Below are 27,950 nucleotides of genomic sequence, written 5' to 3'. Positions count from 1 at the left end.
AAAATGCATGTGTACATAATAGAAAGCAGCAAAATGTAGAGTAATTATTATTAAAATATTTACAGTACTCATAAACTAACATAGAATCTAACTAGCATGAAATATATTTGAACCGGTCAAATACTCCTCAAATATAAAGCTTCTCATTTGTCTCAAGATCCTTCTCACACTAATGGATCTATCAATTAATGAAGGTAATTGGTACATAAATATAAAAAATGACCCATCTAGATCTAATTAATTACATAAATCACGTGTTGCCGTCCTAAGCACGAGTAAGTTTAACTTAAGCTTTTACATTTATTGTCCAAGAAACTATAATATTAATTGATATAGATTTAATGAGTTATCAAAAATAATAATCAAACTGTAACCTTGCTACTAATTTGTCAACATCATTAATACCAATTTAAAAAATTTACATGATCTATAATTTCGACACTATTACATAATAGAGACAATAAGTCAAAAATAAAATCTGTAGCATGGCAAGAGCTCACACGGCACATGAGTAGCACCTGACTATTTGGTTAGATACTAACAATCAAATAAACCTATAGCAACATCATAATTTTATCCACAACCTCTAAATTAAGAATAACTCAAGTCTCACTGTCAACAGCATACAAATAACCCTACATGGGCCCTACATAGGCTACAACACATCATCAAGAGCTTTTCACAACTATATCTACACAACAGTAATATATACCTAATTATACAAGTACAATGTCACCTACTAAAATATAAGTCAAGGATACAGATACACTTTGGAGAATGTCCACTAGTACATTGGATAAGATAACTCATCTGACATATAACACTAACCTCGCTCTACTCCACACTCACCGGCAAGACCTCTAAGGAAGTATCCTGCTCCTCTCGTTCACCTGAGTTTTTGGAAAGGAGAAAAACAAAAGAGTCATGAGCTAAAGGCTTAGTGAATAGACCTTACCCCGAATTAGTGATGCCAAACAGAGAGTAAATCAAGTACTGGATAATATGAATCAGAAATAGTATCATGTCATGAATGATTAAATGAATGTGTCATCAATAATACATAACTGAAATATAGATAACATGTCATAATTGATAAGAATACATAATCCTCGACAATGAGTAAATAGGTCACCACGTCATATGATCCTCATAACTCTCTCTCAAATATGATATATGATGCATGCCGACCATGACAATGCTATGATATCAAATGCAATCATATGTGATGTATATTGACCACTCAATAATTAGGTATGTCAGATAATAATGAAATCATATGCATTTCTCAACATCACGATCATCACCGACATCTCGGTATAATATCATCATACTAGACCACTGTGCACCGTCAATACCCGGTACCCGGTCTCAACATCATGTCCAAAGGCTCAGAGCATACTCCGCCACCCACAAGAGTATCTCTAATATAACCATACCCCGCCACCCGCTAGGGTATTAACATCCATCCAGACCGGGCACCCACATAGTTGATAGAAACCTCGTGAGGATAACTCGCCACATATGCCCTGACGAACGGCATGTGTCCGAATGTCTGCTGCGCACACAGACTAACGACCTCAGACGTAAGGCCAACAGGATCGCGACTATGCCGAGCGATCAATCATCTCCAGGCACGCCTTGACCCTCGCGCCCACTCGGGTATCCTCACGCATTCTATCAACTATCCTATCAATCATATTTCATGCTTTCCTTCTAAATGATAGAGCAAATGCATATATCCAGTACGATAACAAGTCAATGCATAACAGGAATTTAGGTGGAATAGGAATCAAGAGAAAATGATGCAATGTAGTCTCCAACTATATCGTCAACACATGCATACTCATGCTACAGATCAACTCGGTAAACAATCATAACAATAGAATCATCTCTAATTATCTCTATATATATCACCAATGTGCTCATATACCAAATCAGCATAATCGAATGCATGATAAAATATGCTCGACTGTAATTATCTCTAGATAAAATTATATAATCATGCTGGAGGCCAAAACATGCGTGTACATAAGATATAATATATCCTAATTTGAGAAAGGCGTCTAGGGGATAAGACTACTCATTCCACTGCAAATACCAAACCACCACTCGTTCACGGTGCTACGATAACGATCAGGCCTCAATAGCTAGGTCCGTAGGGTCTTGAACAGGGGGGTCGGGATCTGAAAGTGATAGTTTCTATTGTAATTATATACTCTTAATTTCTATATTTGTTTTTGTTATTTATTAATCATAATTATATTATTTAATTGTGTATTTAAAATATATTTTATCTGTCTATTATTCTCTTTGTAATCAAGAAAATAAGAATTAAGTTACTGCAATTAATTATGTAAGAATGTACGTACATAACCCTAATAATTACTATTACCTACTTAGGATTAAAATAATAATTTATATTGCAGGCATTTTGCTAAACATGATATAATTAGAATTATATACTAACTGTGATACAATTATATTTAATTTGTATACGCTGGGCCGAGCCCAGCGCCTGGCGCTGCAAGGGCGCTGGGCCGAGCCCAGCACCCCTTCTAGAGTGCTGCCAGGGAGAGAAGGGAAGAAGGAGGAGGAGAGGAAGAAGAAAGAGAAGAAGAAGAAGAAGGAGAAGAAGAAGAAAGAAGAAGAAGAAGAAGAAGAAGAAGAAAGAAGAAGAAGAAGAAGAAGAAGAAGGTTAGGCCATGGGGGAGGGGTGCGGCTGCTGGTGGCCACTCAGCGGCCGGCCTCTCACCGACAGCTCAACCCACCGGCGACCCGAGAGAAAGCCGACAAAGAGAGAAAGAGAGGGAGAGAGACAGAGAGAGAGAGAGAGAAAGAGAGAGAGAGAGAGAGAGAGAGAGAGAGAGAGAGAGAGAGAGAGAGAGAGAGACGGAGAAGGAGAAGGAGGATAGCTCACCAGCATTAGTGGAGGTGGCGGCGGTAACGGGTAGGGTGAGAGAGAAGGGGTGTTTGAGAGAGAAATAGAGAGAAAGAGAGGGGGTTGAAAATGAATCAGAGAGATAGAGAAAGGGAGAGAGAGAGAAAGGGAGAGAGAGAGAAAGGGAGAGAGAGAGAGAAGCGGTAGGGAGGGGCTGCGACGGCGGCGGCAGCAGGGGCCTACCGCGCTAGTTGACTCGGCCAGGTTGGCTGGGCCGGCGCTTGGGGCACGTGGCGCCCAACTCTGCTGCCACTGCATGGCACGAGCTGTTGTGCCATGCAGTGCAGTTTTTTTTTTTTTTACTTGGGCTTGGGTTATTACATTTTCCTTCCCCCCTTATAAAAATTTCTACCTCGAAATTTACATACCTTTAAACAATTCTGGATATTTGGATCGTATTTCATCTTCACGTTCCCAAGAAGCCTCTTCTACTGCATGGTTTCTCCACAGGATTTTTACTAAAGGTATAACTTTTGTTCGTAGTACTTTATCTCTTCTAGCAAGGACTTTCACAGGCTGCTCTTCGTATGATAAATTTTGCTGCAGCTGGACTGGTTCATAATGAATCACATGCGAAGGATCTGATATATATTTCCTTAGTACTGACACATGGAACACATTATGAATTTGTGCTAAGTTAGGGGGTAAAGCTACTTTATAAGCTACAGGCCCCACTCGTCCAAGAATCTCATATGGTCCTATATACCTAGGACATAAATTTCCTTTCTTTCCAAAGCGAAATGCACCCTTCCAAGGCGAAACTCTTAAGAATACTTTGTCCTCAACCTAAAACTCCAAATCACGCCTCCTATTATCAGCATAATTTTTCTCTCTACTTTGTGCCACCTTTATATGTTCTCTAATTGTCTTTATCTTCTCAACTGTAGCTTGCACTAGTATTGAGTTTTCAACCTTCTTTTCTCCAACTTCTTCCCAATCGATTGGTGATCTGCCATTTCTGCCATATAATGCTTCATAGGGAGGCATACCAATACTAGCATGATAACTATTATTATAAGCAAACTCTATCAACGGTAAGTATTTGTCCCAGCCCAATCCAAAATCAATTACACATGCTCTCAACATATCCTCTAATGATTGAATAGTACGCTCAGATTGACCATCTGTCTGAGGATGATAAGCTGTACTAAACTGTAGTTTTGTTCCAAAAGACTGATGAAACTGCTTCCAAAATCTAGACACAAAACGAGGATCTCTATCTGAAGTGATACTAACAGGAATTCCATGGTGAGCAAAAATTTCATCTCTGAACAAGATAGCTAACTTTTCCATTGAATCAGTAGTACTAACTAGTAAAAAGTGTGCTGATTTGGTTAGCCTATCAATAATCACCCAAATTGCATTCTTCCCTTTCTACGTCTTTGGTAATCCTGTCACAAAATCCATATTAATATGTTCCCATTTCCATTCAGGAATCTGCAAAGGTTGTAGTGCGCCTGCAGGCCTTTGGTGCTCAATCTTGACTTGCTAACAAGTTAAACACTTAGCCACAAATTCCTCGATATTTCTTTTCATTCCTTCCCACCAGAATTTCTTCTTCAACTCATGATACATTTTTGTTCCCCCGGGGTGCATAGCATAAGTAGAACTATGAGCTTCATTTAAAATTTCATTTCTAAGTCCTTCACAATTAGGAACATATAATCTGCCTCTAAAACGCAAAGATCCCTAAGAGAGTCTATAGAGAAATCTGGTTTACTGGAATTCTGTACTTGTTTCACAATTTGCATAGCCTTAATATCAGTCTTCTGAGATGTACTAATTCTATCTATCAATGTAGGTTTGATAGTAAATTGTGCAAGTAAACCAACTCCACCAACCTTGGCCACAATTGGAACTTCTAGCCTTTGCATATCCTTAAGTATCATAGTTTGTTGGGTAATTAAAAATGCTAGACTCCCAGCTGACTTCCTACTTAAGGCATCTACAACAACATTTGTTTTACCTGGATGATAATTTATGGTACAATCATAATCCTTCACTAATTCCAACCATCTCCTTTGCCGCAAATTAAGTTCTTTCTGAGTAAACAAATATTTAAGACTTTTATGATCTGTAAAAATTTCACATTTTTCCCCATATAGATAGTGTCGCCAAATCTTTAAAGCAAACACTACAAAGACCAACTCCAAATCATGAGTAGGATAATTCTGTTCATAATCTTTTAACTGCCTAGATGCATAAGCCACTACATTACCATTCTGCATTAAAACACAACCTAATCCTTTACATGAGGCATCACAATACACTTGAAATCCTATTCCACTGGAAGGAATAATCATAATTGGTGCACGAGTCAATCTTCTTTTTAATTCTTGAAAACTATTTTCACACTCTTCATTCCACTCAAACCTTTGATTCTTCTGAGTCAACCTAGTAAGAGGCATAGCTATCTTTGCATATCCTTCTACAAACCTCCTATAATATCCAGCCAGACCATGAAAACTACGCACTTCCGTGATATTAGTTGGTTGACTCCATTTCAATACAGCATCTATATTGGATTGATCCACACTGATCCCTTCCTGTGATACTACATGTCCTAGGAAGACCACCTGATCTAGCCAGAACTCATATTTTGAAAATTTGGCAAATAACTTCTTTTCTCTCAAAATCTGGAGAATTAACCTCAAGTGATATTCATGTTCTTCCTCACTAGCTGAATATATTAGTATATCATCAATGAAAACTATTACAAACTGATCCAAATAAGGTTGAAAAACTCTATTCATCAGATCCATGAAGACAGCTCGAGCATTGGTCAATCCAAATGGCATGACCAAAAACTCATAATGTTTGTATCTAGTACGAAAAGCAGTTTTGGAAATATCCTCCTTACGGACTTTTAACTGATGGTAACCAGTCCTCAAGTCTATTTTAGAGAATACTCTAGCTCCCTTTAACTGATCAAACAAATCATCAATGCGAGGTAGAGGATATTTATTTTTTATTGTCACTTGATTCAGTTGTCTATAGTCTATACACAGCCTGAGTGTCCCATCCTTCTTCTTAACAAAAAGAACAGGTGCTCCCCAAGGAGAGACACTAGGTCTTATGAAGCCTTTCAGTAATAGTTCTTCCAACTGTACTTAAGTTCCTTCAATTCTATTGGTGCCATTCTATAGTGAGTTTTAGAAATAGGTGAAGTATCAAGAGCTAAATCAATTGAAAAGTCTACTTCCCTATCCGGGGGTAATCCGGGGAGATCATCTGGGAAAACATCAGGAAACTCTCTAACAACTCGGACATCTTCTAATTTAATCTGTTTATCAGTATCCCCTGACAGACTAGCTAAGACACCTGTACATCCTTTATTTAGTAACCTACAAGCTTCAAATGCAGAGATTATCTTCATAGGGTTACTGAATTTGTTTCCCTTAATTCTATATTCTGCTCCATCAGCTAAATTCATCACAATTTCCTTTCTATAGCAATCTATGTTGGCATGATATGCAGCTAACCAATCCATCCCTAAGGTAACATCAAAATCTGTCAGCTCTAGTGGCAAAAGATCTACTTTGAACTCTCTATCACCAAAACTAACTGTGCAGGATTTATAAGCCGAATCAATAACAACTGTCTCTCATACTAGTGTGGCAACCAACAGAATATTCTCTAAAGGTTACATTAGCATATCAGCATGGCAAGCAAAAGAACTTGAAATAAAGGAATGTGTGGCACTCGGATCAAATAAAACTCTTGCTGCATGAGAAAATAAATTCAGAGTACCTGTGGCCACATCATTGGATGCCAAAGCGTCATGCTCCGTCATAGCGAAGATCCGGCCACCTCTAGACTTTCGCCCAGGCTGAGAGGAACCTGCTCCAACAACTCCTTTACCTCGGCCAGCCGTAGCAGAAACCCCAAGAGGTGCAGTTCTAGAAGATGCTGCAGCGGCGGAAATCAGGGCAGTGGCAGCGCGTGGACAGTCATGACTTATATGACTAGGCCGTCCACACTCAAAGCACAAACGTGGGTTAGGGCAATCCCGAAGATGGTGACCAAACTTCCCACACCCAAAGCAGTGACTTCTCCAAGTAGTCTGACCTCCAGTAGATCCACCCCCTCTACCAATGGAAGGCGGTCCAGTCACACTAACTTGAGACACTACTAGGCTAAGTCCTCCAGATCCCCGTGAATTAGATCGGTTAGCAGATGAACCAGTGCTAGAACTTCCCTGATAAGGATGGTAGGGAAGGCGATGCTGTGACTGCGAATGCGGTAGGCTCTGGCTTGCAGAAGGAACCCTAGAACTTCTGCCTCGCCCAGACTGTGTCCTAGATCGCCGAGCTTCCATAGCCTTCTCCTCCTGAATCACCCCCTCTAGTGCCATAGCCCTCTCTACTATATCAGCATAAGGGATGAGACCTGCTGCCTCCAAACTCTGACGTATAGCATAATTCAGCCCATGCTTGAAATGTCAAGCTCTAGCGCTTCATTTGGAACTTGGTGGGGTATAAAACGGGCTAAAGCATTAAATTTGACCTCGTACTTTGCCACCGTCATAGGACCCTAACATAAATGCAAAAATTCTTCCTCCATCTTTTCTTTCCTCCAGGGCCGAAAATGCTTTTGATCAAAAGCATCAAGAAATAACTCCCAAGTGATGACTGCATCCCCTATCCTTGATTTTATTAGTCTTTCTGTAGCTTTCCACCATTGTTCTGCCTCACCTCAGAGCATAAAGGCAACAAAGGCTACTTTCTGCTGATCATTACATCCTAAAGTATCCAACATTTTCTCTATGTCTAATAACCATCCACTAGCCTCCAGTGGATCAACACCTCCACTATAAATCGGGGGGTTTAACTGCATAAACTTATTTAAGGTGATGCCCGCTGTAGAAGGCAGCTTAGAGCTCTCTGCTGATATGCTAGCTCCTCTACCTCGAAGGATTTCCTCAATAAGTCTTTCTTGACTGTCCAGGAGGTGCGAAATAGGATCACGCTCCTCTACAGATGGAGTATCCTACTCCACACTCACCGGCAAGACCTCTAAGGGAGTATCCTGCTTCTCTCGTTCACCTAAGTTTTTGGAAAGGAGAAAAACAAAAGAGTCATGAGCTAAAGGCTCAGTGAATAGACCTTACCCCGAATCAGTGATGTCAAACAGAGAGTAAATCAAGTACTGGATAATATGAATCAGAAAGAGTATCATGTCATGAATGAGTAAATGAATGTGTCATCAATAATACATAAATGAAATATAGATAACATGTCATAACTGATAAGAATACATAATCCTTGACAATGAGTAAACAGGTCACCACGTCATATGATCCACATAACTCTCTCTCAAATATAATATATGATGCATGCCGACTATGACAATGCTATGATATAATATATCCTAATTTGAGAAAGGCGTCTAGGGGATAAGACTACTCATTCCACTGCAAATACCAAACCAGCACTTGTTCATGCTGCTACGATAACGATCAGGCCTCAATAGCTAGGTCCGCAGGGTCTTGAACAGGGGGGTCGGGATCTGAAATTATTTATAACAAATATGTCACGCTTTCTATTAATTAAAATTAACCCAACAAAGTGATAGTTTCTTATTGTAATTATGTACTCTTCATTTCTATATTTATTTTTGTTATTTATTAATCATAATTATATTATTTAATTGTGTATTTAAAATATATTTTATCTGTCTATTATTCTCTTTGATAATCAAGAAAATAAGAATTAAGTTACTGCAATTAATTATGTAAGAATGTACATACATAACCCTAATAATTACTATTACCTACTAAGGATTAAAATAATAATTTATATTGCAGGTATTTTGCTAAACATGATATAATTAGAATTATATACTAATTGTGATACAATTATATTTAATTTGTATAACTTAAATACATTAAATTAACTAAGCTATACTAATTGTGCACATATATATATATATAAAATATATAAATGTATATAGTGCTGGGCTCATTGACACCATGCACGCAAAGGCGCCGCTAAAGGGCGCCGGGGGAGCGGCAGCACCCTTGCAGAGTGCAGCCAGGGAGAGAAGGGAAGAAGGAGGAGGAGAGGAAGAAGAAAGAGAAGAAGAAGAAGAAGAAGGAGAAGAAGAATAATGAAGAAGAAGAAGAAGAAGGTTGGGCCATGGGGGAGGGGTGCGGCCGCTGGTGGCCACTTAGTGGCCGGCCTCTCTCCGACGGCTCAACCCTCCGGCGGTCCGAGAGAAAGCCGACAAAGAGAGAAAGAGAGGTAGAGAGGGAGGGGTAGAGAGAGAGAGAGAGAGAGGGAGAGAGAGAGAGAGGGAGAAGGAGGAAAGCTCACCGGCGTTAGTGGAGGTGGCGGAGGTAACAGGTAGAGTGAGAGAGAAGGGGTGTTTGAGAGAGAAAGAGAGAGAAAGAGAGGGGGGTGAAAATGAATTAGAGAGAGAGAGAGAAAGAGAGAGTGAGAGAAGCAGTGGGGAGGGGCTGCGACGGCGATGGCGGCAGGGGCCCATCGCGCCAGCTGGCTCGGCCAGGTTGGTCGGGTCGGCGCTTGGGGTGCGTGGCGCCCAACATAGCTGCCACTGCATGGCACGAGCTATCGTGCCATGCAGTGCAGTTTTTTTTTTTTTTACTTGGGCTTGGGTTATTACAAGATTCATAATATAGCTAGGTCTAATATCAATGAAGTTTTATGATATGACTTGGGTCATCACGTGCATGGATATGACTTGTGAATTCATTTCATATTTCAATTTTTGAGATTTCTCGATAAGTAAATTTTCTGGCCGGTGCATTTGAATGCAAGGAGTTTGAACGTGCCGTTCGAACATCTGCATCAATTCTAACCTTTCGACCTTCGTACACTATTTTGAAGATATCTTTCAATCTAGTCATCTGATTTGAGCTAAATTAGATTGTTGGAAAGCTCTTTCCTAGCGTTATAACATATCACAATTTTACGTCAATCCAACGGCTAGATTTGTAAAAAAAATCTCTCGAAAGCTTTATACAAATTCCTAACAAATCTACTTATGAGTCAGCTCAACCCTTTTTAAGGGGACATCGTACCATTTCAGTGGTGGTGTTGGAGGTGATATCAGGTTAGAGGGCTAAAGGTGGATTGCAGGTCTTTAATGGAGTTTAGAACGTGGTGGGGCTATAGAGAGTGGTTTATAGGATGGCTAAGGTGTTCTAGGGTGAGTGAGGGGTGGTAGGGTGACTCAGTGGTGGCGTTCATCATGGTAATGATGGTGGAGATGGAGGCCTAGACATGAGTGCTTCTAGGAAGGGTTTGCACATAATAAAGGGTGAAGAAAGAGGGGAGAGAATGTGGTGAGTGCCCTAGGAGATGGGAGAATTGATGGAAGAAGGGGAGGATTGCCGGCGGCATGGTAGCCCTTGCGACTAGGGATTGAAAGGAGCAAGAAAGGAGTTAGGCCAAGAGGGAAGGAGATAGAGGAATTGATTAATTAGTTCAAAGCATGACTAAATCAGGTTACCCTCCATAATTTATATTGGAGGCTAACCCAAACCACAATTATTAATTAAACCACATCAAATTCACCAATAGACTGACTCAACTACATAAGCTAGAAATAGTTAAACACAAGTGCTGAATCAGCTCTCTAACTAGATAATTAACGAGTCATGAGCTTAATGTCTCATGCCATGAACCTAATGTGCACGAGGTGATCCGGTCTAACCTGAATCACATTAGATGAGAAGGCAAATGAGAGATGGTTGCTAGCAATCACCGTTGTCAGAGTTCAAGTCCACCAATCGAAGGTCTTACGATAGACTAAATAGTAACTTGAAGTGGGTTGTTGGCTGAAAAAAGTGCAAAGAGAGGTGGAGGCGATATGATCAAGCTCATCAGCAAGGGGAAAGAGAAAACTTGGAAACCAGAGGTGGACAAAGTATGAAATTTACTCTATAATACTATATGTAATAACCCAAGGTTAAAAAAAAAAAAATTATTTCTGCACTGCATGGCGCGACAGCTCGTGCCATGCAGTGGCAGCCGAGATGGGCGCCACGCGCCCCAAGCGCTGGCCCGGCCAACCTGGCCGAGCCAAGCATGGTGGATGATATTCAGAGTTGAGACGGATGATTGTGATAGTGAGAGATATGTGGATTATATTTGACTCTGACATATACGATTATCTAGTAGTTGGCATGCATCATGCATCATCATTGATGTAACTAGTATCATTGGATCATAATTTTTATACATAATATGTTATTATATTCGGTGATGTTATATGGTAATTTCATCATGTGATATATTTTTAGTTGAGGATATAATATGCTCATTCATGAGAATTGATTTCATTCATATATATGTCATTGAGGATACATATATACATGCTCATACATGGCATCATGCTGCTTTCTGATTCATATTATCCAGTATATGATTTACTCTCTATTTGGCATCATTAATTCGGGGTAATGTCTAATTACTAAGCCTTTAGCTTATGACTCTCTTTGTTTTCTCCTTTCCAAAAACCCAAGTGAGTGAGTGGAGAAGGATACTCCCTTAGAGACCTTACTAGTGGGTGAAGAGTAGTGTGTGGTTAGTGTTTTGCGCTAGATGAGTTATCTTATTTGATGTATTAGTAGACATTCTCCAAAGTGTGTCTTTATCCTTGTCTTATATTCTAGCAGGTAATTTTGTACTTGTATACTGATGTATATACCACCGTTGTGTGTATGTTGTGGTGAGAAGCTCTTGATGATGTGTTGTGGCCTGTGTGGGGCCCAAGCAGGGTTATCTGTGTGTTGTTGACAGTTAAACTTATTTTATTCTTAGTTTAGATGTTGTGAATAATTTATGATGTTAATACATGTTTATTTGATTGTTAGTAACTAAGCAAATAGTCAGGTGCCACGTGGGCTCGTGCCAAGCATGTGTTTAGGGTTGTGGGTATTACATAGCCCCAAAAATCCTCTCAATCCGGTGGTAGTAGTAGGAATATGCCAAGCAGTCATACATGCAACCTTTTGAGGATTCGCCGCTACACCATCCGCTAAAATGATGTGGCCTAAATACTCCACCTTCGGTACTCCCCATAGGCACTTGAACTTCTTGATCTTCAATAGGTTTTGTTCTAACAAATTCAGCACATTCTCCAAATGCCGCCAATGCTCTAATTTAGTCTTGCTATACACCAAAATATCGTTAAAAAATACCAAGACATACCTTTGTAAGAGAGGCCGAAATATATCATTCATGAGGCCTTGAAAGGTAGCTGGAGCATTGATGAGACCAAAAGGCATCACTCGAAACTCATAATGCCCGTCCGGAGTCCGAAATGCAGTTTTGTGCACATCCGCCGGGTGAACTCTAATTTGATAATACCCGACCCTCAAGTCAAGCTTATTAAATATAGTTGCCCCTGCAAGCTCGTCTAGCAACTCCTCGATAACCGAAATAGGATATCGGTCCTTGACGGTAATAGCGTTTAGTGCTCGATAGTCATCACAAAAATGTCATGTCCCATCTTTTTTTCGCACCAAAAGCACGGAGGATGAGTATGAGCTATGACTTGGTTGTATAAGGCCTTACTCTAACATCTCGGCTACCATCTTTGAGATAACTTCTTTTTGCACATGTGGATACCGATATGGCCTCACGTTCGTCGGTACAACCCTGGGTACAATCTCTATGCGATGGTCCACCGCTCTCCTCGGTGGCAACTCCTACGGTTCCTCAAACAGTCCAGAAAAGTTATCTAATAGATTAGACAATTCAATAATAGTACCTGAACTCGTTTGAGGCTCATCTCCTGCTAGTCCTAACTGAAGAAAATAGGCCAAATCATACGCACTAGGCAGCTCCACCATAGGCTGCATCGTAGGAATCGGCGAAGTCCGAACACCATCAAGTTGCACATCTTTGTTTCCTTATTTATATTTCATCCACATACTTCGAAAATCAAATGTGACAGGTCCCAAACTTTGTAACCACTAAGCACCAAGGATAATGTCCGCTCCTCGTAGTGCCAACGAATACAAGTCTACAATAATGTCATGTCCTTGCACCCATATACCGACTCGGCGACATAAGCTCTCCGCCCTAAGCTTCGTGCTGTCTCCAATAGCAACGTCAAACCCTGTAGTCGGTTCAGCATCCAAACCCAATCTTCTCACTAGCCTCTCGTTTAAAAAGTTGTATGTACTCCCTAAATCGATGAGGATGTGCACACAATGCTTTCTAACGAGTTCGTCTACTCATAACGTTGTCGGCGCAGAAGTACCCGAATATACATGCATCGATATTTCAGCTTGGATATCCTCCTCCACGCCCTCCTCAATAGTCTCCTTATGGGTGTCCTCTGGACACTCTCCATCATCAAGTACCTCATCATCCTCCTCAGGACCATCGATAAGCATCAAGCTCTCGATTGGTTTAGAACACCGATGACCGGGGGTGAAACGCTCATCACATCGAAAGCAAAGGCCCTTCGCTCTTCGCTCCTCCACTTGGGCAGGTGTGAGAGTTTGAACGGTGGGTCTTGTGCCTCCTCTAACGTCGGAAGAATGTCTCAAATGTGGTCGTGGTCTAGTAGTCGCAGTTGCTGTCTTTGAAACCGAAGAATTTCCAGTTGATGTTCTAGGTGCAGACCGCCCATCTCAGTTGCCCCAATTGGTTTTTGTTGCCATCTTTAGAGCCCTATGCTTTTGTTCCATCCTCACGGCCTTCTCAAAGGCCTCCTCAAGAGTAGTAGGATATAGAGCACGAACATCCGCTTGTATCTCCTTTCGCAACCCTGAAATAAATGTACTCATTAATGTACGTTCGGGCTAGGGTGGCTCACAATGACTACTAACTCTTTCAAACTCAGCTTGGTACTCCAATACAAAAGTCCTTTGAACCATCTTGCTTAATGTGGCAGCAAAATCTTCATATGCCGCTGTCCCAAATCTACGTGTAATCCTCCTACAAAAATCAACCCATCCAGTAAATCCACAATCACGAATAACTAACATATACCAATGCAATGCCATTCCTTGGAGGTGGAAGCTTGCCATATGGACTTTTGCATCTTTTGTTGTACCTTGACAATCAAAATATTGTTCAACTTGAAACACCCAATCCGTTGGATCACCGCTTTGGAATTTTGAAAAGATCAAGCATGCGGTTCTCCCCCCAAATAGTATTGTCCGGTTCACGAAAGATTCTTGGTTCAGGTCTAAATCCTCGAGCACATCCATCACCATCTCTATAGGGATCAACCTCATCCTCATAGTGTCAATCCTCCTCATCGACGAAGCACACCGATGCCGCACGCTTCTCGGGTTCCACCACCGCCGGTCTTGGGTTTTGTAACGGAGGTGGGGGATGATGTGAAGGCATAGGTAGGAGGGGATCATTGACACTCATATCATGCACTTGGACCTATGGGGTATCGGTTCTATGGAGTCCCACCATTGGTCCTTCTTGAAACTCCGTTCGTCATCAAGGAGATGACGAACCCAATCGATTCACGACATATTCCTTGAATTCATTGTGATCCTTTTGTATGTTGTCAACTCTATGCAACAATGTTTGGAACATGCCCCTTATTTCATTCATATTCAAACCCATGGACGTTGGTTGACTCGGTCTTGCCGTGGTCGCTCTAAGGGAATCGGCCTCACGGTTAGGATCATCGTGCATTGAGTCATTCCTTGTCGATGTGCTCTCCATAGGTCTACTTGTTGATGTCATTTTTCTTGTTTCAACCATTAATGGAGGTCTGAGGTTCATCTGCTCTGATACCAATTGTTAGGCTCTGATACCAATTTGATAAGATCTGGAACCAAAGATAGGCTACGCTAAGATTCCTTTAAGATCTGAATTTATTATATAAATCAGTCCGTGCAATCGAGGAAAAATATTCGTCAGCTATTCTCTGGTAGTCAAAAATTACGAAACTAACTGGGTTGGATCTATAACTTCCTAATCTACAACTTTTGTATTTATGCCCTTCACAGATTCAAACTGTAGCAGGAACAAAAACACGGAATAACGTGGGTGATGGTGGTGGTGACGGATGGAGTAGATGTTAGGGTTATGGATGGGTATGGAGATGAGGGTAGATTGTGAAAGTAATTAAGGAAAGTAGACGAAGGGAACGAAGTGGTCGAGATCCCAAAGAAGAGGGATGATTCAACAGACGAGGGAGATTAGAAGCGAGGAGAAACATTGCCAATGGTAGAGGTGGAAGGATAGTGAAGAGGGAGAAGAGAGGAGTCTAGAGAGAAGATAGGAGGCAAGAAATCAAGAATCCAATTCCAATATGAAGTTGGTTGCCATCCACATATTTATAGAGACTAGCCAATATGTCTTAAAATAATATGAAATCCTAATTCTAGAGGATTTTTGTCGATCGTGTTCAAATGCGCCCCATCGCGTTCAAACGCACTCAAAAAGCCCCTTCTCTAGATTTGTGAATGCGACACAGGCGTTCATAAGTCGTTCAAACGCGAGCGTTCACAAATGTGTTCACAAGGCGTTCACAAGGATTCACAAGCATTCAAACATGACTCCACCTGCGTTCGAATGCGCCCTACAGTGGTGTAGAACAACGAATTGATTGTAGAGTTGAGAAGAAAAAGTAGGGAGAAATAATCAAACCCATAGAATCCACCAATCGGGGTGTCCAAATCCCCCGACGTTGAAATCCACCAACAAACACTCAATAGGCAAAAGCTCTCAAAATATTTACTAACCTATAAAAGATGATTACAAGCCTTTATATAGGCAAAATAAAGTAAAAGACAAAAGATGAAAATAGCCCTAGAAGGTGACTAGTCACAACCCTCGTTAAGCGAAAGGACCACGGGTGCAGCCCTTTTGTGCTTACGAGAATACACGTGACGAAAAGTGGTGTCCCCACCAACTCTCCCGGGGTGGAAGAAACTCGACCCAGTTGATTGGCTCTGATAGTACTCCAAAATGTCAGGGTCAAGCTACTGTAACTCCTCGCTAGTGATCCACGTACAATCTGACTCTGACTGCCCGTGTAATCGAACGAGAAAACGGTGAACCCCTCCTTCTATAGTAGATGTTATTTGATTATCTAAAATAGCGTCTATCTTTTCGTGTGATGTGGATAGGAAAGAAGAAGTGGTAGGTGGCATAGCAGGGATGTCTGGAAGGGTAGTAGATGTAGCATAGGGTTCGATAGGGATATGCATAGGTGGATGGTGGGCTACTATATCCTCAATATTAAAAGTACAACTAATGCCATAATCAAGGGGAATATCAATGACATAAGCGTTAGCACCGACACGTTTCAGAACTTGGAAAGGTCCTGCACTATGGGAATGCAACTTTCGAACAGCTCCCGAAGGGAATCGTAACATGATCTCCAACATCGAACTCCTTAGCACATTTGTGCAAATCGGCATGTATTTTATACTGGTGATTACTCGCCTCAATTCGCTTAGTGATCTCTTGATACAAAGAATGAACCTGATATGCAAATGCTTCGGCAGACTTACAGACTCTAGAATGAGATGACATAGGCAACAGATCTTGAAGTTTGCGTGCTTTATAACCATAAACAACTTCAAACGGGCTCATGCCAGTAGACCTATTAATGGAGTTATTATATGCAAATTGGGCTATAGGAAGAATGGCATCCCAGTTTTTTTTTATAATTACACACGAGACAGTGCAAAAGATTTCCAAGACTACGATTAACAACCTCGGTTTGACCATCGGTTTGAGGATGATAGGCAGTAGAAAATTTTAATGTTGTGCCAACCATGTGCCATAAGGTTTTCAAAAAATAGCTCATAAAGCGAACATCCCGGTCAGAAACAATAGTTTTTGGAAGACCATATAACTTGACGATATGGACAAAGTACAATTTGGCCACTTGTGACACATTAGAGGTCTTAGTTTCCACAATCTTATCTACTTTCCTAACTTAATTCCAACCAACCTAAAACCTACAACCCAATCCAAACCCATCGTCATCTTCCACCACCCCTAGCGCAGCCTATCTCTACCGCCGCCGCCGCTCCACTATTGCCGTCGCTGCAGCCCCTGCGCGGTCTTGCCACTGCATCGTTGCAGCCGTCGCTGCCATTCTTGCAGCTCCCTGCCACCACAGTCGCCGTCGTTGTCCCTACCACCGCTGCTGTCGCCATCGCCGCTGTTGTCGAATTCTGGCCATCGATATCATGACCATCCTCTACAGTGGAAGTGCAACATTCGGTAACATCCGTCCTTTCTTTACTATTATTTGTTAGTCTTAAAATAGCAACTGTCTTTCTATTGGTGTGGATCATAACCATATTGAACCTGTTATTGTTTGCTATTGTCTACCTATTTATATTGCTTAATTTATTTATTTTATTTCAACAAGCGCTTGAGCCTGATATTGCCTACCTACTTCTTTTTGTTTGTTACAAAAAAACAATTAATATTAAGCGTAGAACTAGCTAGGTTAGAGGGAAAGTCTTGACATATCTACAATCCCCGTCTCGATCTCGAGAGCTTGTACTACTAGTTTGCAATTTTTCTGCTGAGTCTGACTAGCTCTTACTAAAAACTTTATAAGTGGCTGTAAGTTATTCTAGTTATTACTCCCTTATTGTTTGCTGTGATCTCTTAGCTTGCATATCATCATTCATTTATTGCATTTATTTCTTTAGTGGTAGAGACACTTTATATGAACCTTCGTAGTGGTACGAGAGTCTCTCACCCTTCATCCCAGTCTGTTATAGAACCCAATACTATGGAAGATTTTCGTCGATTTTTACAAGAGTCCATTGAGGCTATTGAGATGAGTCGTGACCAACATGAGATCAGGAGTGACGTCGGTGCGTCCAACATGGGTGCCACCCATGCCGCTCCTAATGTCGAGACCAATCGACAAGCTCTATACTACCCTCACCATGAGAGAGGTCCTGAGAGAGAACCCCATAGGCAAAATTATTATGAAGATACATTTGATTTTCATAATAACGGGGGGTTTAGAGGCAATGTCGCCATTAGAGAATCTCAAAACCATGACAATCAAATTATAAAAAATATTAAGGTAGATGCCCCAACTTTTGACAGTCGCTTAGATCATGCTGTATTTACTGACTGGCTTCGTGAGATGGACCACTTCTTTGAGTGGTATGATCTACCAGAAAATCGATGCGTCAGATTTGCCCAAATAAAACTAGTCGACCGAGCCAAACTGTTTTGGCAAAGTATAGAACAACTTTTTGTGCGACGAAACCAACCTGCCATAATTCATTGGCATGAAATGAAAGAAAAATTAGAAGAAAAATATTTGCCACATTCTTATCTTGGTGACCTTTTGGATCAATGAAATAATTTTAAACAAGGAAATAGGCTTGTGAGCGATTTGTCTCTCAATTTGAGGAATATATGCTAAGGTCTAATGTTGTGGAGGATGAGAGGATGATGCTGAGTCATTTTAGGCATGGCCTTAACGACGATATTCGAAGAGAGTTAGTTTTTCAGGAGGTTACCTCCTTAGACCAAACTTACACTCTTGTGTTGAACTACGAGATGGTTAATAGGCAACAATTGCCTGTTCGACCAATTGGGCACACCCCTTCCAGTTATGCACCTACTGGCGTAAAAGCTCCATCACCATCGATACCTACCAGAACTACCCAAACTACCGCACCTGCACAACCTGACAAAGGAAAGGGGCCCCTCTATGAAACTACACCTATTAATGACCCCCGTCAATGTCACAAATACAGACAAGTTGGTCATGTGGCTTCAAACTATCCTCGAAAGACCCTTTATCTTGGGGAACAGGATGACACTATCGGGGAAAATAAGCTCGATGAACAAGTTTATGAACCTAACCCTGATGATGTCCAAGATAGTGATGAAGATCGTGATTATGGAGACCTTATGTTGGTGTCGTTCGTTGCGCTTTGACGCAACCCCGGAAGATCGATGATTAGCGAAGGAATGCAATATTCCGCACTTACATTAAATATGGGACTAAAGATTGCACATAATTAATAAAGATAATAAAAAAAATGCTCTTAGTAAAAAAGGGTTTGCACATAATAAATTCTAAAGAATTTGAAAAGGAAGCAAACCAAGGCTCTATTGTGTTTGCCTTGGTGGCTCGTGAAGTTGGGAGCACTACCCTCACTCCATCATCCGATGAATCTGCGCCTATGCTAAATGAGTTTCAAGATGTGTTCCCAGATGATTTGCCGGACCAATTGCCTCGTTTACGTGATATCCAACATGCAATTGACTTTGTCCCTAGAGCATCTCTCCCAAACTTGCCACACTATCGAATGAGCCCCAAAGAACATGCTGAACTGCAACATCAGGTAAATGAACTTCTTATGAAAGGTTTCATCTGCGAGAGCCTAAGCCCTTGTGCGGTGCTTGCCTTGCTCACGCCAAAGAAGGATGGGTGTTGGCGTATGTGTATCGATAGTCGAGCCATCAATACAATAATAGTCAAATATCGTTTTCCTATTCCACGACTTAATGACATGCTTGATATGATGGCGGGAGCTTCAATTTTCTCTAAGATCGATCTTAAAAGTGGTTATCACCAAATCCGAATTCGCCCAGGCGATGAATGGAAAACTACTTTTAAGACGAAAGACGAGTTGTATGAATAGTTGGTAATGCATTTCGGTTTATCAAATGCCCCAAGCACTTTCATGCGTGTTATGACACAAGTGCTTCGCCCATTCATGGGAAAATTTCTTGTGGTGTAGCCTCAGGCATTGGGATCGACGGTGTCCTTAGCCAGGAACGCCATTCTGTTGCCTATTTCAGCGAAAAACTAAATGAGGCTAAGCAAAAGTACTCCATTTATGATAAGGAATTTTATGCGGTTATTCAAGCTTTATGCTATCGGCGCCATTATTTACTTCCGCATGAATTCGTGCTTTATTCCGACCACGAAGCTCTTCGATTTCTAAATTCTCAGAAGAAACTAAATTCGAGACATGCTCGTTAGATCGAGTTCTTATAGGAGTACACTTTTGTACTCAAACATAGAGCTGAGGTTGAGAATAAGGCGGTTGATGCGCTTAGTCGAAGGGTTAACCTTTTGTCTGCTATTAGCATCAAAGTCACTGGGTTTGACAAAATGAAGGAAGATTATACAACTTATCCGAACTTTGGCAAAATCGTTCTCACTTTGCTGACTAATCCAAACTTAGCTTTGGACAGTTATTCCCTCCAAGACGGACCGTGCGTGACTTCCTTGTTTGGGAGATCCATGCCGGTGGCCTATCGGGACATTTTGGACGTGATAAAACCATTGAGCGCCAATTCTACTAGCCAAGTCTCAAACGTGACGTCACAAAATTAGTTGGTCAATGTAGAACTTGTCAGTTAGCAAAGCACAGAAAACAAAACACTGGACTTTACACTTCGTTACCTGTGCCTGATCACCCATGGTAGGACGCTAGAAAATCTATTAAATAAAGATTACTTGTGATTATCTCCTTGCGTGGAGATTTGATGATGGTAATGGTTTATTGTTTTCCTCCTTGAGGGTGATCTCCTCACGTAACTCGGATCTGGATCCTAATGTTATCGGGCGATGGATCACGAAGCGATTGATCTGACGAAGAAAAGATGAGGCACTGTGTAGAATCTAGGCGATGGAGCGTCCATAAACTAGGAAACGATCTGCTCTGATACCAAAGTTGATGTAGGACAACGTCTTGATTGTAGAGTTGAGAAGAAAAAGTAGGGAGAAATAATCAAACCCGTGGAATCCACCAATCGGGGTGTCGAAATCGATCAACGTTGGAACCCACCAACAAACACTCAATATGCAAAAGCTCTTAAAATATTTATTAACCCATAAAAAATGATTACAAGCCTTTATATAAGCAAAATAAAGTAAAAGACAAAAGATGAAAATAGCCCTAGAAGGTGACTAGTCACAATCCTCGTTAAGCCAAAGGGCCATGAGTGCAACCCTTTTGTGCTTACGAGAATACACGTGACAAAAAGTGGTGTCCCCACTATACTGGAATTTTATTTTAATGAAAATAAACACCTAATGCAATAAAAAAAGATCCTAACTAAATGTATCAGTTACGTCCAAGCATTCGAATGCGGTGACTTATTTCCCCAAGTACGTTCGAACGACCAAATATGCATCTCTGCATGTGTGAACGCATTGTGAACAGGTACTAAGTGTGTTCGAATGGCCAGAACACCATCACTTTATGTGTGAGGCAACCTTGGCGGCCAGACCACATGGGCAAACTTAGCGAGTTGCCAAGTCGCGTTGCGAACCACTAAGTTGCATAGAATAATTTTTATTTTCAAATTCTCTACCATGATTAGATCGAATTCTAACAAGTGTAGTAGTTTTTCATTTTGCAATCTCAAACATAGGGATTTAAAAGTTCCAAAAGTTTCAGATTTTTTACATAAAAGGACAACCCAGGAAAATCTAGAGTAATCATCAACTATTAGAAATATATATCATTTATTTCCAAAGTAGCACTATTACATTTCAAATTATTTGAAATTACAACCACATAGAAATTATTAAATATTCTAAATCCACAACATATTGCATTACCTTAATGATCTAGAATTGTACAATCATTTTTGGAGAATTTTATCTCATAATTTTCATCATAGAAGTGACTAATACTAAGGAGATTAGCTTTTAAACTTTTAACATACAAACATTTTCAAGAATAGGTATACCTAAAGTACTTACCTTTCCTTTATCAATTACCTTGGTTGAATTTATGTCTTCAAAGATTACAACTCCTCCATAGCCTTCAATTTTAGAGAACATGAATTTGTCACTGGACATATTTCTTGAATAACTACTGTCTAAATACCACACATTTAAGTTTAAAGCTTTCAAGGTAGCATGTATAACATAACATTTCCCTTTTCTTAACTCAAATAAACTTTGTTTTCACACCATAAATAAAAACACCCCTAAGTTTTTACAAGAGTTTACAATTAAGTCTAATATGCCCTAGAATGTCACAATGTTAAAATGTGGGTATAAAAGCTTTTCTTTTTACCTTTTCTCGAGGACTATGATTCATGTTTATCTTTTACTCCTTTGAAGTTTCACCGTGATGTTGATTTAGTTTTGACTTCGAGACATTCGTCTATGTTTGTTTTAGAGATTCAACTAATGATTTCATGTTATCTCCCTTTTGAATGTCTACAGAAATAAAGATAGTAATTTATTACTTGAATTATCAGTGTATCCAAGTCCATACCTATCTTTTCTAGAAATTTGAGCTTTTAATATTTTGTCCAATTTGTTCTTCCCTTTTAAAAATGACACTTCTTTCAACAATTGCTCTTGTTTAGTCTCTGCGGTCTTTGTCTTTTCTTTTGCTTTGTTTTGTTGTTGCATGAGAATTTTGACTTGTTCAAGTTCCACGCTGTATTTCTCTTCAAACTGGATTCTTTCAACTTCAACTATCTTGAGTCTTTGGAGCAGCCTTAGATTGCTTTTCTTTAAATTAAATGACTCTAGGTACAATTCATTCAATGCTTTTTGAAATTTATAGTCTTCTTCTCCTTCAGGTGGTAATAATTCCTACTCATCTATACTATCAGAATTAACAATAGAGTCAGTGCAAGAGAGAGTTGGTGAAAGCTACATAGTTTTCTTATTTTTTCTCAGAATCATCATCTGACTGATTCGAGTCACCCCAAGAGATCTTCATAGCCTTATCCTTCCTCTTGAGCCAATTAGGACATTCCTTAGCAATATGACCAAAACTAAAACATTCATAGCATCATATTTTACTATCTTAATTTTTGTTTTCTATTTAAAATTATTGTTACCAATCCCAACATTTGCACTAACAAGATTTTTCTCTCTCAATGTTTTTGTTTTTCTCAAACTTCTCACCACTAAACTTATTTGGTTTCTTAAAGAATTTAGTGAACTATTTAACAAACATAGCTATCATCTCAGGATCTATTTAAGTTTCATTATCGGACTCTTCTAAATCTTCTCTAATAGTGATTAAGGCCATACTTTGAGAGTGGATTCAAAGGTTTAGTGACCTTAACAAACATAGCTATCATCTCAGGATCTATTTCAATTGTTCAACCTTCATTGTGTTAATGTCCTTACTTTTCTCAATGGCTGTGACCTTTTAGGAATTCTCTCTTCTAGGTTGAAATTAGAATTAGTGAATTTTGCATAAAACTGAATTAGTGAACATCAAGATTTTTAATGTGGAAAAACCCAACTAGGAAAACCCACATATTCAAACTTGGATCAAATCAATCATTAATTACCTATAGCAATTAACAAGACTAACATACAAAAAAACTCGTTAATCCTCACGACTTTATTTAACTCACTCTTGATCGCTAGAGCTTGCATTACTATTTCTCGTGATATATCTCTAATCTTAATAACCCTCGAGATTGATCTTTCACTTTGGTGACCCTTAAGACAAAATTCTTGATGTGTAGAAGATGAGACAGACCTTGATTGGTAAATGAACATTGTTCTTCAAAAACTCCACTTCAAAAGAAATAGCTGACCTCTCTAGGTTTAGAGCATACCAACATTTACATACCTTATAAAGATAGGACAAATATAAGTCAAATTCGGTATCATTATAACTCGAGAATTTGCAAGTTATGCGGGGGCATTCGAACGCAGTCTCAGTGCGTTCGAATACGGTGACTTATTTTCCCAAACGTGTATGCACCTCTGTATGTGCGAATAGGTGTGGGGTGTGTTCGAACAACTAGGACAACACCTCTGTATTGGAGAACGCTTCCAAGGTTCGTTCAAATGGCAAAAATATGCTCTTTGTATGTGCAAACACTTTTAGTGTGCGTTTGAATGCGTTGCAAATGCATTGTGAGTGCGATGACTTTATGTTCATTTATTCTCGTGTATAATTTTATATAAAGTGTAGGCTTATAACCCCGCATTACCTCATAGTTCCTCTTTATATCCTCTAATGTATTGTTATTTTAGTGCGAGGTTATAACCCCGCAATGCCTCTTTATTTAGTGCATGGTTATTTTATATAAAGAGTGCAAAGTTATTTTTGCAGTACGGACTTATAACTCTGTATTACCCCGCAATGCGTAGTTATTTATTCATAGTGTGGATATATATATAATATTTTAAGTCCGTAGTTTTAATAGAAAATAATATTATTTTAGAAAAATAGTATTTACTACTATTTTTTAACATATGTCAAGGGTATTTTTGTCATTGGGTTTAAAAGATCACCAATTCCCGATATAATTACCTTATTTTAATACCAACTTTATATCACATCAAATGTAATTATTGCACCTTATACTAGTATTAGCCCTCTTCTTCTGGTATTAAAATTAGAATACTTATGCTTATTCTATCCTTATTCTACAACAAGTGAACGGAGACTAAAAGTAGTTAATCTACCTTTTTGAGCCAACCCATGGCCCAAAGATTTGGACTAGGCTATGACTCAATCGCATCCCACCTAGAATCATGAATTAGGTTGGCCCTTAGGCCTAAAATTGGTAGATTAGGGCTACAAGCTAAACCACAGCTTAGAACCAAACTAGTGAGTTGGGTCACCATCTCCTTCCTATTCGAAAGAAGAAAATATTGGTTGAGAAGAGAAGGCAAACATGAGATGGTAGTCAATGGTTACTACTGTTGGAGTTCAAGTCCACTAATCTAAGGTCGTTCGATAGGTTAAATAGTAACCTAATGTGCATAAATGGCCGAAAAAAAGGGAAAGGAAACGTGGTTAAAGTTGCCTATTGCTTCTACTTGAGGAGAAAAATATGATAGACTATAGAGATGCAGCTATGATCGCTAATGGCGATGGAGCGCTTGGAAGAAAACTAGCTGTGGAAGACATGGTGTAGCCACCAAAGCACACCATGAGTACTCAAACATGGTACCCACGACAAGAGGATGGTGAGGCGGATCTCCCAAACCTTTGATACACCCGCAACACCATGGTGATTGTAAGTTGCTCTCTCTCCACACTTAGCTGACAATTCTTAAGGAAGTGTAGGTTAAATTGTCGGATAGGTTGGTTAAGTAACATATAAAAATATCAATTTTAGACCATGATAGATCTAACCATCTAGGAATAGAATCTTGTTTCAAGCCATTTCACGACAAGGATCATGCCTCTATTTAAAAATACTAGATTGTGCCTTCTTTTTTGCGAGAGAAAGATGGGATTTGACACTAGGTAAAATCTTTACCAAATTAAGATTAGTTGTACAAAAGGATATTAAAACAAATAGAAATTAAATTAAAGATGACATTGTAGAAGTAAGAGAAGAAAAATCCATCTTACATTTCCTAGGATAATAAATCCACCCACACCTGGCCGAAACCTCCCATCCCTAAAATGCCCCAATCCCTTGCAGCTACCACCACCCATCGTTGGTTATCCTCATCCCAAAGCTGACACCAACCCTCAACCCTAGCCACTCCTATTGCCTCTAACCATCCCCCACAAACCATAGGACGTGCCTCTCAAAACCAAACACACCGTAGCTCCAAACCGGGTTAGTGCAAGCTAGCATGCCCCTTAAGCCAATTCGGGTCCATAAATCATGTTCAACCTCTATCCATATCTACAAACCCTAGTCAACCCCTACCTCCATCCTTCCTAGGGCATCACCTACCTAGCTATCCCAAACGCGCAAGCTTAGGTCCTAGACGCACCCAAGGTCCAACCAACCCACATGCGCACATGCCCTAGACCTAACCCAAGCCCTAACTCAAGTGTGGTTTGGCCTAGCATTGGCTGAATTGATTGAGCCCAATCCTCAGGTCGTATTATTGGAATTTTCAAAAGTAGCTCACAACTGAATCATTGAATAGATTAATATATTAGTTTGGTAACGATACATATGGCACAAAATGATACAATAATCTTTGCTTTGAGAAAAATACTGAACTATGATGCATTACTAGTCAACATCTTGAAAGCCTCCATGCAATAAGATTGCTCAACAGAGTTAGCAAGACATACCATTGACACCAATGAAGCCCAAATATAATTCTCAGGTTTCCTACCATGGCTGATCATCTCTTCCAGCCACAGCACAGCTTCGTATCTCCTACCAACAAAGCAGAGCCCTTGAATTACACTATTAAAGATATCATTCTCCGGTCGGTGCTGCTGCCTTAACATCCTCTCCAGAACCTGTGACGCATCAACAAATTGGCCTTCGGAGGACAAGCCCTTAACCAAAATCTGAAAAGTCTCCTTCCCAGGAACACAACCAACCTGCCTGGTCATCTTCTCCAAGTACCCAACTGCTCTTTTCGATTGTCCAACCTGGCAGAGCCCATCCATCACCAAATTATACGTCCGAACAGTCGGGACACAGTCCTGATCCACCATCTCCTCCTCCAACACCTTCGTTGCATCATTTGCCCTCCCATCCCTGCACAATGCCACAATCTTCCTCTCATATACCGAGACTGGTGGCCGAAAACCCCTTTGGAGCATTTCCTCAAACAGCTTATCAGCATCTGCAAACCTTCCCTCATCATACAAATTTCCAAACATCGCTGTGTAGCTCCCAAGACTTTTTACACCGCCGACTACCAGTGCCTCATCCATAATCTTCCTAGCATCCTCCAAATTCGCACCAGAGAGATCTGCCCTGCGAAAAGTCCGCCGCTTCCTCGGAGACCGCAACCCCTTCTTCAACACCTTCCCAAGCACCTCTTCGGCCTCGCTGGCCCTCCCGGCAGCACAGAGCGCTTCTAGCAACGTCCGGTAAACAACGACATCGGCATCGCAGCCCTTCTGGGAAATCCTCCACAGCATGGAGTACAAAAGATGTATAGCCTCATCAAGCATCCCGGCATCACAAAGCCCGCGCATTAGACTACGGTACGTATCCCCGTCGGGATAGCAGCAATGCTCGCGGAATTCGCCAAAAACCTGGAGAGCCAGATCAGCGCGGCGACGGCGACAAAGCGCATCGATGAGTAAATTTAGTGCTTTGGGGCCAATACGGACTTCTCTTCGGCCGGAGTTTTCGACGAACACCTGAAGTGCAGTTACGAGATCGCCGCGAGACAAGAGTAAACGGAGGATGGAGTGGAATGATTCGGTCCAGGAAACGCAGTTGGAGTTTGGGATGGAGCGGAAGACGGCGAGGGCGTCGTTTACGAGGCCGGCACGTCCGAGAGAGTCTATGGCTGAGGAGAAGAGGGAGTCGGAGGCGGGAGAGGAGGAATGGTGGGAGATGTTGGAGAGGAGGGAGGGGAGTAGGCGGAGGTGGTCGGGGGTGGAAGAGAGGAGGGTGGAGATGGCGGAGTAGACGTCGGAGTTGTGGCGGTAGGAAGGGTAACGAAGGGAAGCGGAAGTGAAGAGGTGGAGGGCGGTAAGGGGGTTTTTTTGCTGCCGGATTAGGTGGGCTACGTAGGAAGGAGTCAGGATTCGCGGCAACCGTACCGCAGACATGAGAGTTTGCTCTCCTTCCCTCTCTATCTTAGCAAGATGTGCATAGATTTCCCGAGGAATTTGCAATGATCTACATCTATGGGTTAAAATGGGCCTGGCACGAATACTGATTGGGTAATTTTTTATCCACTTACCGATATGGTTTGGATATAGATAATAAACAAAAATCGTATCAATTAAATATATATATATATATATAAATTAGATTTAAATCCGATATTAAATGGATATCAATATAACGGAATACGACATGAATCTTAAAGGAAAACAAATTCGGATATATATTGCATACTAGAATATATATCCATACTAACTGAACTTTACCCAAATAAAAAATATAAATAAACATAGAATTTATGTTATTTCAAAAATGAGTTGTGAGTATACCTCCTACACTTTAATATGTGAGTCTATGAACTCAAGCATGTCTTCTCTTAACCTATTATGAACCTTTACTATATAAAAGGAGAGGCAATCAGTGTTATTCGTGTTATTCCAACCTAACTAGTTGGCTGCTTTTAGTTGTACAATAGATTGCCAGTACTCGAGGCAAAATAATACTCAACAAGAGTACAAGAGAAAGTAGTAACCTAAATATTGCGGTTCTTAATTTAGATA

At 40.5% G+C, this 27,950-nt stretch overlaps 1 protein-coding gene across 2 annotated transcripts; it reads right to left on the bottom strand.

Annotated features, from left to right (window-relative positions):
- Positions 1-708: 708 nt before the first annotated feature.
- LOC140784491 (pentatricopeptide repeat-containing protein At1g05600) lies at positions 709-27,407 on the bottom strand. 2 transcript variants are annotated; one of them, XM_073131941.1, is made up of 2 exons: positions 25,884-27,407; positions 709-890 (listed from the first exon to the last, which is right to left on the bottom strand). In XM_073131941.1, exons 1-2 carry the CDS (start codon positions 27,330-27,332, stop codon positions 861-863), a joined length of 1,479 nt encoding a protein of 492 aa, XP_072988042.1. In that variant the 5' UTR covers positions 27,333-27,407; the 3' UTR covers positions 709-860. The 2 variants fall into 2 exon arrangements, with proteins under 2 accessions (XP_072988042.1, XP_072988043.1); XM_073131942.1 differs by lacking the exon at positions 709-890 and adding an exon at positions 7,928-7,983.
- Between the last annotated feature and the right edge of the window lie 543 nt (positions 27,408-27,950).

This window comes from Typha latifolia, chromosome 3 (genome assembly GCF_019914945.1).
Source record: "Typha latifolia isolate L0001 chromosome 3, TyphaL0001v2, whole genome shotgun sequence".
NCBI lineage: Eukaryota > Viridiplantae > Streptophyta > Magnoliopsida > Poales > Typhaceae > Typha > Typha latifolia.
This window is presented reverse-complemented; position numbering and strand designations above follow the sequence as displayed.